General features: G+C 38.0%; 1 protein-coding gene and 2 pseudogenes across 3 annotated transcripts; all 3 read left to right on the top strand.

Annotated features, from left to right (window-relative positions):
* LOC110412784 (scarecrow-like protein 9 pseudogene) lies at nucleotides 1-1,992 on the top strand (annotated as a pseudogene).
* Nucleotides 1,993-7,484: 5,492 nt separating this feature from the next.
* LOC110412371 (scarecrow-like protein 30 pseudogene) lies at nucleotides 7,485-10,202 on the top strand (annotated as a pseudogene). The gene is made up of 2 exons (XR_016350987.1): nucleotides 7,485-7,700; nucleotides 7,816-10,202. The product of XR_016350987.1 is annotated as a scarecrow-like protein 30 pseudogene (transcript).
* Nucleotides 10,203-12,842: 2,640 nt separating this feature from the next.
* On the top strand, nucleotides 12,843-15,369 carry LOC110411966 (scarecrow-like protein 30). 2 transcript variants are annotated; one of them, XM_021422344.2, is made up of 2 exons: nucleotides 12,843-12,991; nucleotides 13,134-15,369. In XM_021422344.2, exon 2 carries the CDS (start codon nucleotides 13,208-13,210, stop codon nucleotides 15,323-15,325), a length of 2,118 nt encoding a protein of 705 aa, XP_021278019.1. In that variant the 5' UTR covers nucleotides 12,843-12,991; nucleotides 13,134-13,207; the 3' UTR covers nucleotides 15,326-15,369. The 2 variants fall into 2 exon arrangements, with proteins under 2 accessions (XP_021278019.1, XP_089638972.1); XM_089782846.1 differs by lacking the exon at nucleotides 12,843-12,991 and adding an exon at nucleotides 13,018-13,035.
* The last annotated feature ends 22 nt before the right edge of the window (nucleotides 15,370-15,391 follow it).

Genomic DNA, 15,391 nt, shown 5'->3' with positions numbered 1-15,391 from the left:
ATGAATCCATCTTCATACTCAACTGTAGGAGATCCTGCAGACGAAAGTAACTTCCCCAATGCTTGTTACATCATGACTCCGATTTTTACAGAGGATGCAAATGTCAAAACGTTCGCGTTACAAGATTCCACATTTGGGGAGGCTGAAAGTTCTTTCGCTGATATTCTTGATGAAAAATATCCAGTTTCAACAACTCTTCCATTTCCTATCTGTTCCGATCTCGACTGCATCACTGCTGCTAACAACTTGGTCCAATCCGACTTTATTTGTGATCTTGCCAGGTTCGAATTTAGCAGCATGCTATCTCCACAAGTTGAACATGCCTTTCAGGACTACCCACAGCCTGTTTCACAATCATTCTTCCCTGATAGCAGCTTTGGTGAGGCGGTTGATGTGCCGGTAATTTATCCAGTAAATAAATCATTAGTTCCGGATTTGGTTAATCGGGATTTGTGTTGTGAGAGCCTATCTGATGCCCAATTCTTAGAGGGTGGGGTAAAGGAAACTCAGAAATTGATTGCATATGGTGATCATATGAGTGCTGAGGAAGAATCTCCGGTGGCAACTGAGAGGGAGACAAGTGAGGAGATGGATCACTTATTTTGTGAAACAAGGAAGGTTGAAACTCGTCTCCAAATTTGTGGTGCGGGAGAAATTGGTCGTGAACATGGGAGAGTTGTTTGTCCTGAACAGTTTGAGCAACCTGACATGTTTAAAAATGATGTTTCTGCTGCTGCAGCTGCTGATATAGCCTGGCGAAATGAAGCAAGAAGGATAATGAATGCCTGTGGAGAACCAAAAAGAAACAGTGCTGGAACAAAAAAAAGGAGAAGAAGTGTTAATAAAAGAAATCTGGTCGATTTGAGAACTCTATTGATTCAGTGTGCTGAAGCTGTAGGAAGCAATGATTTCAGGAATGCAAATGATTTCCTGATGCAGATTAGGAATCACTCTTCCCCTTTTGGCAATGCATCACAAAGAAAAGCTCATCACTTTGCCAAAGCCCTTGAAGCACGTTTGGCTGGCACCGGAAGTGAGGAATATGCAGCTCTTGTATCTAAACGAATTCCCAGTGCTAGTATTGAAGCCTGCAAATTGCTAATTTCAGCTTGTCCTTTCATGAAGGTATCGAATTTCTTCACAACCGAGATGATTATGAAATTAGCTAAAAAACCAACTAGGATCCACATCATTCATTTTGGCGTTCCCTACGGTTTGGAATGGTCATCCCTTATCCAGCGTCTGTCAACAAGGCCTGGTAACCCTCCTAGGCTTCGCATCACAGGGATAGACCTTCCTCAACCAGGAGTGGAGTCAGCAGGAAGAGTTGAGGAAATCGGACATTTCTTGGCAAATTGCTGTAAGCAATTCAATATCCCGTTTGAGTACAATGGCATAACACAGAAATGGGAGAGTATCCAATTGGAGGACTTAAAGATTGCCAAAGATGAGGTGGTTGTGGTTAACTGCTTATACAGGTTGAGGCATCTAGTGGATGAGATGGCCGATTTGAGCAGTCCAAGAGACACTGTTCTGAACTTGGTTAGGAAAATTAATCCTAACATTTTCATTCATGGGATTGTTAATGGGGCCTATAACGCCCCCTTCTTTGTTTCACGTTTCCGAGAGGCACTCTACTACTTCTCTACAATGTTTGACATGCTTGAAGAGATAGCACCCTCTGGAGATCAGGAGAGAATGGTTTTGGAGAAAAATATTTATGGAAAGGAAATCTTGAATGTGGTTGCATGCGAAGGTTCTGAAAGGATCGAGAGGCCGGAGACATACAAGCAGTGGCAGGTTCGTAATCTGAGAGCGGGGTTGAGGCAGCTTCCCTTGAAGCAGGAGATACTGAACAGTGCAAAGGCGCATGTGAAGTTGCACTACCACAAGGACTTTTTGGTGGATGAAGACAAGAATTGGATGCTACAGGGATGGAAGGGCCGAATTCTCTACGCTCTTTCCTTTTGGAGGCCCTCCAAGGAGCCTTAATTAAGGGGAAAACCTGTGTGCTCCTTATTTTCTATTTCCTGTTTAATTAGTTACTGCATAAAATTTTGGATGTCTGTAGCCTGACAAATCTATCAATAGCACCGTTGTGATAAATTCTTGCTCTTTCTGGTGGTTTACTCACTGGAAAAGTAAGAATAAACTGTGATAAACCTTGTAATTGTAAAGTTAATTAAAACGATAAATACAGTATTAATTTTCTCTTCTCTTTATTATCAGTAATTATCACAGAATCATATTCTGAAGAAATTTTTTCATGGCTCTGTACGTATATCTTCTTGATGAGTTATGATGAAGAGAAAAGAAACAAATTAACCCCGTTGAATTCTTGTTGGAAAATATAGAGCACGAAGAGAATCTCATATACCCGCATGTGTTTTCTTCACCTTCTTCTCTTCTTCTTCTACATGCATGTCCCATGGAAGCTGTCAGCATTTGCATAGATTTGATTCCTTGGTTCTTTTTTTTCTGGTCATTGCTGGCCGCTATGATCTGTCCCCCTCCCCTCAGACTCAGAATCCTGACATCAACCGCCCATGCGTTAAATTCCAATGGTTTCGGCTAAATCATCATGAATAAGTATAGTGTAACGTTTAATTTACCCTAACTATTGATCACCTGATGAAGAAGACAGAAGGTTGTTTGAACCAGTCATTACTTTGATACAATATAAATTTCCAAAGAAAATGAGTCATTGATTTGCACTTCCATTATAACATATCTGAATGATTTTCAAAAAAGAATTATAACATCTTAATGGTAATTATTATCTCATTGCATAGGACAGTGAATCTATACCTAAAACTCTTCTTCTGCCATATAGGTTGTGTGGAAACTTATATCTCGAAACAGAAGCAATAAGAATTCGAGCTAACCCAATTTGCCATAATTAAGTTAAAAGACTTCCATATTATTTTCAAAGAAAACAATAAACTTCCATATCATAGTTAAGGTGATCATAGGAGAGAGAGTTGAAGAGATAATTACACTTCATTCTTCATTGCCTGAGCATGGTTAGGTTCAACATCAAAACCCTTCTACCTTACTAGCAAGGAGAGAGTTTGGATTTGTACTGCTTAATTTCGTTTCCTCGTGCATGGAATCAGAAACAAGAATTTTTTTTGTTTGGGTAGACAGAAACATGTATAATTTTCTTGGAGTGTGTTCACATTTGATTAGACTAATTCAATTAATTTGTCATTTTTCTAGAACAAATTTTCATGTATTACTGACTTTCTATTTTATTGACATTGGCATGGTCGGTCCTTTTTGTTTTTCTCATGTGTACTGGAAGACTTGAAAGAACTGAACGTCAACGTGCAAACAGCATTTTTAAGGTCCAAATATGATGCAATGCAGAAGGATTAATGTCTAAGGTGGGATGAATCTGCTGGCTTTGCTGCATAATGATGACAGCAACACTCACGTTTCAACATATTTGCTAATACTAATAAAGCTTGATTTTCAATTATTTATGTGCTTTCAAATAGTGGAATGCCCTTTTGAATGATGAAAGCAGCAAACCCCACCTTTTTTCAAAACCATAATCTTGTTGGCACTAATTTTCCATTTTGGTGGCTATAAACAATAAACTTTGAGAAACTGATATGCCATCCACATCTTTTCTTCATTTAATCCATCTATTATTTACCAGCAAAAAAACAAAAGAAAACCATGTCCAATCAAGCAACAAAAACCACTATGATTAAATTATTAATTAAGAACACTGTTTTTGTTGAATTAAGGCTTGCATTGAAGACCCTGCAAAAAGCTATGTCATCTGTCAAATGCCCATGCTTCTTTGTTTTTGTATTGTGACAGTTGCTGACTGTCATGGTTAATGTCGGTCATGCACCTAATGCATGTTTTGAATTAATGTTTAAACTCTGATAGAGCATTGCAGTGTAGAAGCCCTTGCTTCAACTTTTGTTTAGAAGCTTTCCATTGAACATATACTTCTGTTCAGGTATATCAGGCTTGGTTGCCTTAGTTTTCTGCTCTTCCCTGTTTTCTGTTTTCCTTTCATTTATGGCTGCATGCTCTCATTAAGCTGCTATGGTTCTGTTTTCACCTAGGCTATAAATTCCAATGTACAAAAGGGGGAAAAGAAGAAGCTGAGCAGTGCTGTGGGTCCTCCTCAAGTTAGAAGCACAATAAAAAAGACTTTTGTCCTTTTTGGATGACCAGCGAATTTTTTTTTTTGAGGAAAAAGTGTTGACAAAGAAGAGTAGGAAAAAATATTTAGCACGCATCAATGGGAAAGGCTATTTGTGATCCTATTTTGATGAAATTTTATCATGTTGTTTTTGATATTGTGAGTTTCAATTTGAATAGTTAAATTAGCTTTTTTATTTGTTAGGTTGTGATATCTTTTATTTAATATTAATGTATTGTTATTTGATGATTTCTATTTTGTTAATTACTGAATGATTCTATATGTGGTATTTAATATCTTATATTTGATATGAATATGATTGTTAAAATTTATATAACATCACTACTAGCAACTTGAGTTTTAGTTTTTGAGAATCATGTGATTTAGGTTTAAAAAGCTACTAGGTTGGACTTGGATCAGTTGGATGTGGACATCTTAGACCTGTGAATATGATGTGTGACATTGATAAATACATCAAAGGATTGGAATATGTGACATTATGATACCTTACATCCCACATCAAATATGAATATAATTGTTAAAACCATTATAATAATTTAAGTCCACCATTACTAGTAATTTGAGTTTAAATTTTTAAAAGTCACATAGTTTATGCTCAAAAAGCTATTAAGTTAGTGGTTAAACTTGAGTAGTCACAAATGATATCAGAGTCTACTCTAATGAGATCTACAGCCCATGGATGTAATGTGTGGCAGACATCAAGTATTTGAATGGATATCACAATCCAAGTTTACCACTACTAACCACTTAAATTTAAACTTTGTCAGGTTTAAAAACTTTTGTGAGTCATATGGTTTCATGTGGTTTAAGCTTAAAAATTTATTAAGCTAGCGATTAGATTTGGATCGTTACATTATGTAAGCTCACAGCTCACATCGGACTGGTGTAGGTTTTGATACCATTTGTACCGATCTAAGTCCAACTACTGGCTCAACAACTTTTTAGGCCTAAACCACTTTACCCTCAAAAGCTTAATCTCAAGTTCTTAGTAGTAGTAGACTTGGATTGTTATATAGGTCTTAACAATCACATTCACATCAGACGTGAGATGCTGGATATAGACTTAAAAAGCTATTGGGCCAATGATTGGATTTGGAACGTTACATTATGCTATGCTCATTGATTTTTTTAATGAATTACTTTTTTAAATTATGTGATGTGGTTTTTTACCTCAATAAAAATCATATATTTTCTTATATTTTTTTTCTATTTATGATTGCATGCAGTGATTGGATTTGAATCGTTACATTATGTTATACACATTGATTTTTTTAATAATTTTTTTTTGAATTAGGTGATATGGTTTTTACCTCTCCTATTGGAGGGGTCTTTCAAGGTAAAAATCATATGTTTTCTTATATTTTTTTCCTGTTTTTTGTTTTCTTTTCATTTATGACTGCATGCTTACTGTCATTAAGCTGCTATAGTTATGTTTTCACTTAGACTATAAATTCCCCACGTACGAAAAGGGCAAAAACAGAAGCTGAGGAGTTTTGTGGGTCCTCCTCAAGTGAAAAAACCAAAACAAAGACTTTTGTCCTTATTGGATGACCACAGATTTTTGTTTTTTAAGTGAGGAAAAAGTGTTGATAACGAAGAATAGGGAAAAAGCTTTTAGCTTGGATCAATGGGAAAGGTGACTTGTGATTCGGTTATGATGAAATTTTAACATGTTGCTTTTGATATTGTGAGTTTTAATTTATATGGTCAGATTTTTTTTTATTTGTTGAATTGTAATATTTTTTATTTAATTTTAATATATTGTTATTTGGTGATTTTTATATTGTTGATAAGAAGTAGGACTTTTTTTGTGAAATCTAGAATTATTGAATAACTCTACGCTGTATTCATTGATTTTCTTAGTAGATTATTTTTTGAATTAGGTTTTGTGGTTATTTTTCCTCTCACATAGAAGGGTCTTTCACGATAAAAATCATATGTTTTCTTATGATTTTATTTCGTGCATTAACTATTTCTGTTGTTGGAGGTATTTTTATTGATTGGATATTTGTTCCTCATAAATTCTTTCAAATGGAAAAAGCTTTATTTTGTATGGTTGCTTCCATTATATAAATATCCTTTCCCACCAAAGAGAACTCTGCTCTACTCTTCCTGACCTCGGCCTGGTTACAAAAACTACCAGAAGCCATCAATCTGACACATCTAAATAGACACAAGATGTATCCAACATACACAATTATCTTGCAAATCAACCTAAGTCTATCCTGCCCAGAAAAGCCACATTCAGTCATCAGTAAGAGAGGGAAACAGGAACCTGTAGCTCTGTTTCCTGGTGTCACCAATGATAAAGACTATTTAATTCAACACCCAGCAACTCTTATGGACATGCAATTGGTGTGGTTTTATTATTATCATTCACTTCATTGATGCAAAAAATCAACCATGGAGTACAACTCTAGAATTACACTATCCTCAGTTATCGAGGAAATATTTCCACCATGAGATGAGTGACACATTTTTAACGAAATTGATAATTTAAGTAAAATCATTGGAGATGTTTCTATTGTTCATGCATACCGTGAAACAAACTTTTACTAAATTTGAAGTAGATAGAACCGAAATATTTTTTGCATGGTAGTATGGGTGGTGGTACTAGAAGCTCTTTGTTCTTTTCTAGTATTGAAATTGTTTTACTTGTTTAGTGCGGTCATGGGATGCTGTATTGGGTTGTTTCATATTTTCTGGAGCTGCCACAGTTCTGCTTGTGAGGTGTTTGGCTGTTTGGTTCCATCTGGTTTTCTGATATCATGTATCAGCTTTTAATTTCACACGTGTATAGTTTGAAGTAGCTAATTAGGAAGAAAGGTTTTAATCACATCACTTAATTCTGATTATGCATTTGCTTAGGTTATGGCAGCATCAACATATCCAAGTATCCTCAGGTCTAATATTAAATCCAATTTTATACTCAGTCAGTGGTAACCATGTGATGATGTCAAATCAATCAGATTTAAGAGATCTAACAACCCATATTGTATATACTAATTAAATGGATATCTAATTAAAGAAAGACTGAAAATTCAAAGAGTATTTCATACACTGTGTAAGAGACAACAGGGTGGTGATCAAACTTTTTAGCAGAGGATAGTGTAAACAATTTTTTGCTTCAACTAATCTTGTATTTGTGCAGCGTAATGATAAGAGCTTATACATCCAATAATGAACTGAATTTTACCTTCTATGTTTAGAAATTTGCTATCAAAAGATGCAAGACAATGAAATTAGATACTCTTGGGATTGTTACATTTTATTTTACTCGCAGTTAGTGTAGCTTGTCTTTGCCAGGCGGCTGCTGATTTGGTCTTACCTTGGACTTTTAAAGAAGGTTTCAACATTTTTTAATGCAAAAATCAGAGGCCTGACAGCTATCTACATTCATTTGATGCCTTTTCTTCCTCAACTATAGCTTTCTGTAAGGTAGCTTGAATTCATTGCCTCTCATCCTTTTGATCTACTGTCAAGTTTCTTCCGATGCATATGCCCGTATTCAGGAGTAAGTCTTTGCCAATTCTTTCTTTGTTTCATGAAACTTAGTACCATTCTGTAATAGAAACTTTTATGCTTCTTTGCTAGAAGTTACAAACTTCAATTGGGGTTTTTCAATATAGGTTTGCCTGTGGATAATGGATACCCTTCTCCAAAACAATGGCTCAGAAGTAGTCATTCTAAACCAGAATCCTGTTGATGGATCCAATCCTAGTAACATATTGGTGGATCCAGCCAAATCAAACCATCCTGGCCATGTAGCTTCATCTGTAGGTTCGAACTCATCAGATGGAGATTCTCCATACGGTGGTGACAACCTTGATTTTTCCGACGCTGTGTTAAAGTTCATAAATGATGTGCTTATGGAAGAAGACGTGGAGGGTAGACCCTGCATGTTGCAGGACTGTTTAGCTCTCCAAGCTGCGGAGAAATCTTTCTATGATGTTCTAGTTCAGAAATATCCCCCTTTACCTGATCATTTCCATCAAGATATTGATGTAGACAACGTGTGCCCATATGATCCCGTTATCTGCAGCAACAGAGCTGATGGCAATGATAGCCAGGCTGCTGCTAACAATATGGTGGAATCAAGCTGGAATTATCATCAACATGGCTTGGATTCCCCATTGATGCAAAGTTCTAGTAATTACACTACTGAACTTTCCTCATATTTACCACGTTTATGTGGTGAGATACTGCCTTCTGAGTCTGTGGAGAGTAACACATTTAAGCTACCAGAGCTACAGAAAGGGGTGGAAGACAGGGAAGCAGAGAAGGAAGTGTGGAAGCACATTTCACACGGATCAATGGGAAGGAAAAATCATCCACGGGAATTTGAGGATTCCTTGGAAGAAACGAGGAACAATAAGCAATTTGCGTTAATTACTGAAGAGGACTCGTCTGAGGAACACGTGTTCGATGAGGTTTTCCTTGTTAAGGGTGGGAATGTGTCATGTCCTCTTTATGAAGCCTCACAAAATAGAGCAAACAGGACGTTGCAAGATAGCGGACAGGTGAAAGGGGATAGCAGTAGAAAAAGCCGTGCAAAGAAACAAGGGAATGGAAAGGAAATGGTGGATTTGTGGAGTCTCCTATCTCAATGCGCACAAGATGTGGCCATCTATGACCAAAGAGCTGCAACTGAGCTACTCGGTAAGATTAGGCGACACTCTTCTCCTTTTGGAGATGGAACCGAAAGGTTGGCTCATTACTTTGCCAATGGTCTAGAGGTACGCTTGAAAGGCACCGGGGCACCGCTGTATACCCCAATTCCAAGTAATGGCACTTTGGCTTCTGATATCTTAAAAGCCTATATTTTATATGTTTCAGCTTGCCCTTTCAGGAGGATATCAAATTTATTTGCAAATCGAAACATTGCAAAGCTAGCAGAAAAGGCAACAACAGTCCACCTTATTGATTTCGGCATTTCCTATGGTTTTCAATGGCCCTGCCTTATTCAGCGTCTCTCAACAAGGCGTGGTGGGCCTCCTAAGCTTCGCATATCGGGAATTGACTTTCCCCAACCAGGGTTTAGGCCTGCAGAAAGAATTGAAGCAACAGGCCGTCGTTTAAGAAGATGTTGTGAGAATGTTGATGTCCCATTTGAGTACAACGCCATAGCGAAGAGATGGGAATTTGTCCGAGTTGAGGATCTAAAGATCGAAAGAGATGAGTTGATTGTTGTTAATTGTATGTACAGGCTAAGGAATCTGCCTGATGACTCAGTGGTATTAAACAGTCCAAGGAACATTGTTCTAAAGTTAATCAAGAGAATTAATCCAGATCTTTTCATCCATGGAGTTGTTAATGGTAGTTACAATGTCCCATTTTTTGTCACACGGTTTCGAGAGGCGTTCTTCCACTTCTCAGCAATATTTGACATGCTGGAGGCTAATGTACCTCGTGAAGATCCAGACAGATTGCTGCTTGAAAGAGAAATGTTTGGAAGGGATGTTATGAACGTTATTGCATATGAGGGGCTGGAGAGAATTGACAGACCAGAAACATACAAGCAGTGGCAGTTCAGGAACCAGAAAGCTGGGTTCAGGCAGCTTCGTTTAGACCAAAAGTTATTGAATAGGGCTCGGGCAGTGATGAAATCAAACTACCATGAGGATTTTGCTATTGAGGTGGACGGCCAGTGGATTCTTCAAGGATGGAAGGGGAGAGTAATCCATGCTCTTTCTTGCTGGAAACCTGTCCAGGAGTGACAGGGTCTCCTGTCTCTAATAAGTAACATGACAAATGAGCTAGGTCCAATTCTGTTCATAGTTTTTGCCAATCAAAAAGCAAAGCACTACTCTGCTTAGCTCTTAATATGTTAATTCATTCCTTCTAATATAAATGAAATTTTCTGTACCAAGGAAATCTATGCCGTGAAAGTAAAATAGCTTATCAGACAAAAAAAAAAACCCAAAAAAATTGCTTCCAGGCAAGAAAAGAACATGTAATACCTCATTCTTGATAGTAGGCCCTGACGCCCTGTTTCTGTTTCTCTAGGAATCCTGGAAACCAGGCCTAGCACCTACCCTTTATAGTTCACCTCTTCCAAAATAGCTCGGGACACTTCTCCAAGCCAAATCTGTTTGATTAATAAGCAGTTCGGGTTAATTAAATACAAATTAATCAGAACAAAATTTTTCTTTCACATTAATCGCCTACCTTTCTTGCGTAAGAACATTCAAAGAAGGGGAAGAAGAAAGGCGCTTCCCTGGCCCTTTTGCCTAGAAAGGAAATGAAAACTTCATTAAACTTCATTTTTAGTCTGTTTCATTGAACATTACCGTCTTATTAGTGCCAAATGAGCAATACAGCTTAGACCAAAATTCCTCTAGAGTCAAGAAAACCTGTTTCAATTTAGAACATGCTTCACAACAGACTCTAGAATCTTGCTAATTTTCCAAGCCAAATATAGACACTGTAGGCAATTTTTCTTATTAGTTAGGAAAATTGGAAAAGTTCAAGCCACAGACGCGATTCATGTCATGACTCCTGAGTTGCACCATTCTACAATCCACGTATCAGATAAGTAATCAAACCCATGTTCAGCAGCAGTTTTCTCTCTCTAAGACCCTGCAAGAAATTTGCAGTGAAGCTACTTAGCATCTCTGAAGAGCATCCAAGAGAAGTGGGGAAAAAGAAGACACTATGCACTTCCCCGTAGTAAATAGAATAACCCCCTTTCACACCCTCAACATCAATTCAAGTTACTCCTTAGGCTATGGTACATTATTGCAAAGAAACGCCTAGATTAAGTATTAGGAAGCTAAAAACAAAATGGAAAATCCAAAAGAAGTGATGAGGGAATCCAACTATTATTATAATTATAAGAAAAAGGTCTCAGCATCTCAGGAAATGCAAGAGATACTTCCTTTCGGGTGAAGATGGAATGAATCTGGTCTATCTAACAGATCTTTTTCATGGATTACTTTAAATAAATTTAAAAATTGGATTAATATTCTTGTTGGTCGTTTCTGTTTATTAAGCTTTGACCCAATCCCATCTGTCAAGGCCACAATTATTTGGGGTTACTTTTCCTTGCTCGGAGGCTATAAACAAACGTTAATGCCTTTCCCTGTCAGCTCTAGTCCGGTCGTCAAACGACAATCCAATGCAGAGTTGGTTGATGATTGGGTGCATAGAAAACAAGAAAGGGAATAAAAAACAAAGGTGAAACAAAGTTAATCAGATTCACTGAATCGGCCTTGGAATTGACTTGTCCTATTTTTTCGAATTTGATTGAAAACAAATTAAGCAGCAATTAGTCAGCCACATTGATTGAAGTGTAGAAGAGGTCAATGCCAATTTCCAACTTCATTGTTTACTTTTTAGCCCATTTTACTCCACTTATCGACTTTAAGCTTCGAGCGAAATTAGAATACAGCTAGCAACGAGATGGGACGATAAAAAGCTTAGAGATAGCATTGAATCTAAGCCTTTTTTTGGCAATAATTGAGCAACAAGAATCTATTCTTACTCATGAGCAAATTGAAATCCCTTGCTTCTCCCTTATGCACGCCTTGATGTAAAAGCAGCCAATATGCCTCCACTCTTTTCATTACATCTTGTTGTATGGAAATTGACAAGGAGCAACTACAATTTACTTATATTTTTCAAATGTTCGAAGTATTAAGATTATTATCTTCTCTTAAAAAGGTTAACTTAATAAGATATTCAATATTATATTTTATAAATTTTACAAAATTTGATGCGTGATGAAATATTCTACTTTTTTTTTTTTGAAATCCTTGATGTCACATTCTACACTTCTAATGACATTATTGATGCTTTCAACAACCCCACTTACCTCCTTTCTAGAGGTGATTGATATGGATTAAGTTTAAATTGAATCGACTCTCATAATATTTTGTCACAAATTCTTAATAATTTTTTAAAAGATTAACTTGATAAGGTATACCATACACACACTTATAAGTTTCTCAAGGCTCTTTCACTTACTTCATATAAAATTAAAATAATTTATTTATTTTTTCTAAAATACTTAAAATGATATTAAATGTTTTTAAATCATATTATATAAATTTAAAATCTTCTATGTGTCACACACATATACATACTTATATATATTCATAATAATATTACATTGTTTTAAGATCTTGATGAGCACGTTCCATGGGAATTATGGGGTTGGGACACCTATCAAAATACTAGTATCAGAGAGAAAATACCTGGTCACCATAGAAATGTAAAGGAGAACGCTACCCGAGGTTCCATACAGAGAAGAAAGACAGGGGAGAGGTGCCGATGGCTTCAGGTGATAGGTCCACAACGGTCTTACCTAACTGAAGAATAATAAAATAATTTATGAGAGGAAAATATCGAAAGGCAACCAGTTATATGTCAGTTTTTCTTATCTCGTCTCTAGCATCACGGGATATTTTCTTCAAAGTGACTTTAACTTTATCACGTTTCGAAGTGATTTCATTGATTTTATATTTAATAGGAAAAGAACAAAAAAATCTAAATCGGGTCATTGTCGTGGGACACAACGTGCCACCTCTGACCAACGTTCACGATGCCAAGGCAACTCTGCGTTCCCACCTGGTCAAATCTCTTGTGCACTAAGCAACTTTTGTTCCAGTAAGTCAATTTAACTATAAGTTTCCTCCTTGACTCCAGGGGCACTAAAATCTGTCTCGAAACGGTGAGTACAAGGTGGCGGCTGCTCTGTCGTGACTCTACTTTCCCAGAAGGTTCGTTCAGAATGCTCGACAGCTTGACCTTTATAAGGGAAGAGCATCTGCAGTTCTTGTTTCTTGAAACTATGGAATTATCCAGGTTCTCTGCTTAGCTCCTTTGACTACTCTTTCTTTTCGGTGTTGGTTGGTTCATTCAATTCTTTCATTTATATCTCTTCAATTACTGTTCAGCCAACTAACTTCTTCTTTCCGATCTTTGAAATATTCATTTTCTCTTCTAGTTTTCCTCAGGATTCTTGGCAATCAGCAGGAGGGTAGTCGGGTCTTGTTGTATCAGATAGGTTTCTAACTTTCTATGGATACCCTTTTCCAAGATTTTCCTAGTTCCATGTATGGGTTCAAATTTGATCATGGTTCAGTGCCGGTGTATTCAAATCACAACCTTGTTAATGGGTTTAAAGAGAGCCCTGAGCGAATCGTTCCAAATCCACCTTCCCTTCCGACTAGTCCAGACTCTCCTTTTGATTCAGCTTCATCATCAGGCGTGAGTTCAGACGGACATCCTCTCGACAATATTCCTTTTGCCAATGAAATGCTCAAGTACATCAATGAGATGCTAATGGAAGAAGACATAGATGAAAAGACCTGTATGTTGCAGGATTGCTTAGCTCTCCAAGCTGCTGAAAAATCCTTCTATGAAGTCCTTGGCCACGAGTATCCACTTTCAGCCGATCGTCTCTCTCCTTGTACCGGTCAAAATGGCTACTACCTAGATGATAATCTGACCGAGAGATCAAGTATTGGTAGCAGTAACAGCTATACTACTGCCACCACCTTGGTTGAATCGAGTGGGAAAAATAGGCCAGGTGAAGTCAAGTCCTCTTACATTCAAACTTCTCTTATTGATTCTCTTGAAAGAACCTTTTTAGTGCCAGATTTACAAAGAGAGACCACCTTAGAGTCTTTTAGGCACTTCAGAACAGGGATTGGAGAAGCAAGTAAGTCCTCTCTCAATGGTGATAAGGTGCTTTTGGCTCCAGAAAGCAACCTATCAAGGCCTTCAGTTTCTGATGGAAGGTATCAATCACCATCAGGGACAAGGGGAAGGAAAAATTATCAGCGTGAGGACGATGATTATTTGGAAGAAGGTAGGAGCAACAAGCAATCTGCAATTTCTCTTGAAGATTCAGATCAGTCAGATATGTTCGACGATGTACTGCTCTGCAAAGGTGAAAATGATGACTCTCCAAGAAGTTCTCTCAATGGGAACTTGCAGCTAAAATGGTCTAACGTTGGAACAACACGCAGAAAGAAAAACGATAAGAAAAGTGAAGTGGTGGATTTGTGGAGTCTCCTTACTCAATGTGCACAAGCTGTGACCATCAATGACCAAAGGACTGCCAACGAGCTGCTGAAACAGGTAAGACAGCACTCTTCTGCTTCTGGAGATGGAACCCAAAGATTGGCACATTACTTTGCTAATGCCCTTAAGACGCGTTTGGCTGGCAATGGGGCACCATCGTATTTACCTCTGCTGAGCAACAGGACCTCGGCTGCTGACGTCCTAAAAGCTTACGGAGTTTATGTTTTAGCTTGCCCCTTCAAGAAAATGTCAAATTTTTACGCAAATAAAAAGATAATGCAAGTGGCAGAAAAGGCAACGACGCTCCATATCGTTGATTTTGGTATTTGTTATGGGTTTCAATGGCCGTGCCTCATCCAGCGTCTCTCAGCAAGGGCTAATGGACCTCCCAAGCTTCGTATTACTGGTATCGAGTTTCCACAACCAGGTTTCCGACCTGCAGAAAGGGTGGAAGAGACTGGGCGTCGCTTGAAACGGTATTGTGAGAGATTCCAGGTCCCATTTGAGTACAACGTGATAGCAAAGAAATGGGAAACCATCCAACTTGAGGAACTAAGGATTGATAAAGATGAAGTGGTCGTCGTCAACTGCATGTATCGGCTAAAGAACCTCCCAGATGACACAGTGGCGCCAACCAGTGCGAGGGACACTGTTCTGAAATTGATCAGAAGCATCAATCCTCAATTATTCATCCATGGGGCCGCAAACGGAACATATAACGCTCCCTTCTTCGTCACAAGGTTCCGAGAGGCTCTCTTCCATTTCTCTGCTCAGTTCGATATATTTGAAGCCAATGTTTCTCGGGAAGATCCGCAGAGGATGATGTTTGAGAAAGAGGTGATTGGGAGGGACATTATGAATGTGATTGCATGCGAGGGCACTGAGAGGGTTGAAAGGCCAGAGACATACAAGCAATGGCAGGCTAGGACTATGAGGGCAGGGTTCAAGCAGGTTCCATTGGATCAGGAGCTGTTGAAGAAAGTGACGAATTTGGTGCGATCAAATTATCACAGGGATTTTGTTGTAGATGTGGATGGCCGCTGGATGCTGCAGGGATGGAAGGGCAGAGTTATTTATGGCCTTACATGTTGGAAACCTGTCCGGAATTAACTGTGATGAGGAGTAATGGTTCCACAGATTAGTTTCTCTAGCCATTTTGTTCCGAAGCCATATCAC

This window comes from Theobroma umbraticum, unplaced genomic scaffold (assembly GCF_002168275.2).
Source record: "Theobroma umbraticum cultivar Fairchild unplaced genomic scaffold, ASM216827v3 scaffold_95.0, whole genome shotgun sequence".
NCBI classification, from domain to species: domain Eukaryota; kingdom Viridiplantae; phylum Streptophyta; class Magnoliopsida; order Malvales; family Malvaceae; genus Theobroma; species Theobroma umbraticum.
The sequence above is the reverse complement of the archived record's forward strand: the minus strand, read 5'-3'. Positions and strand labels throughout refer to the sequence as shown.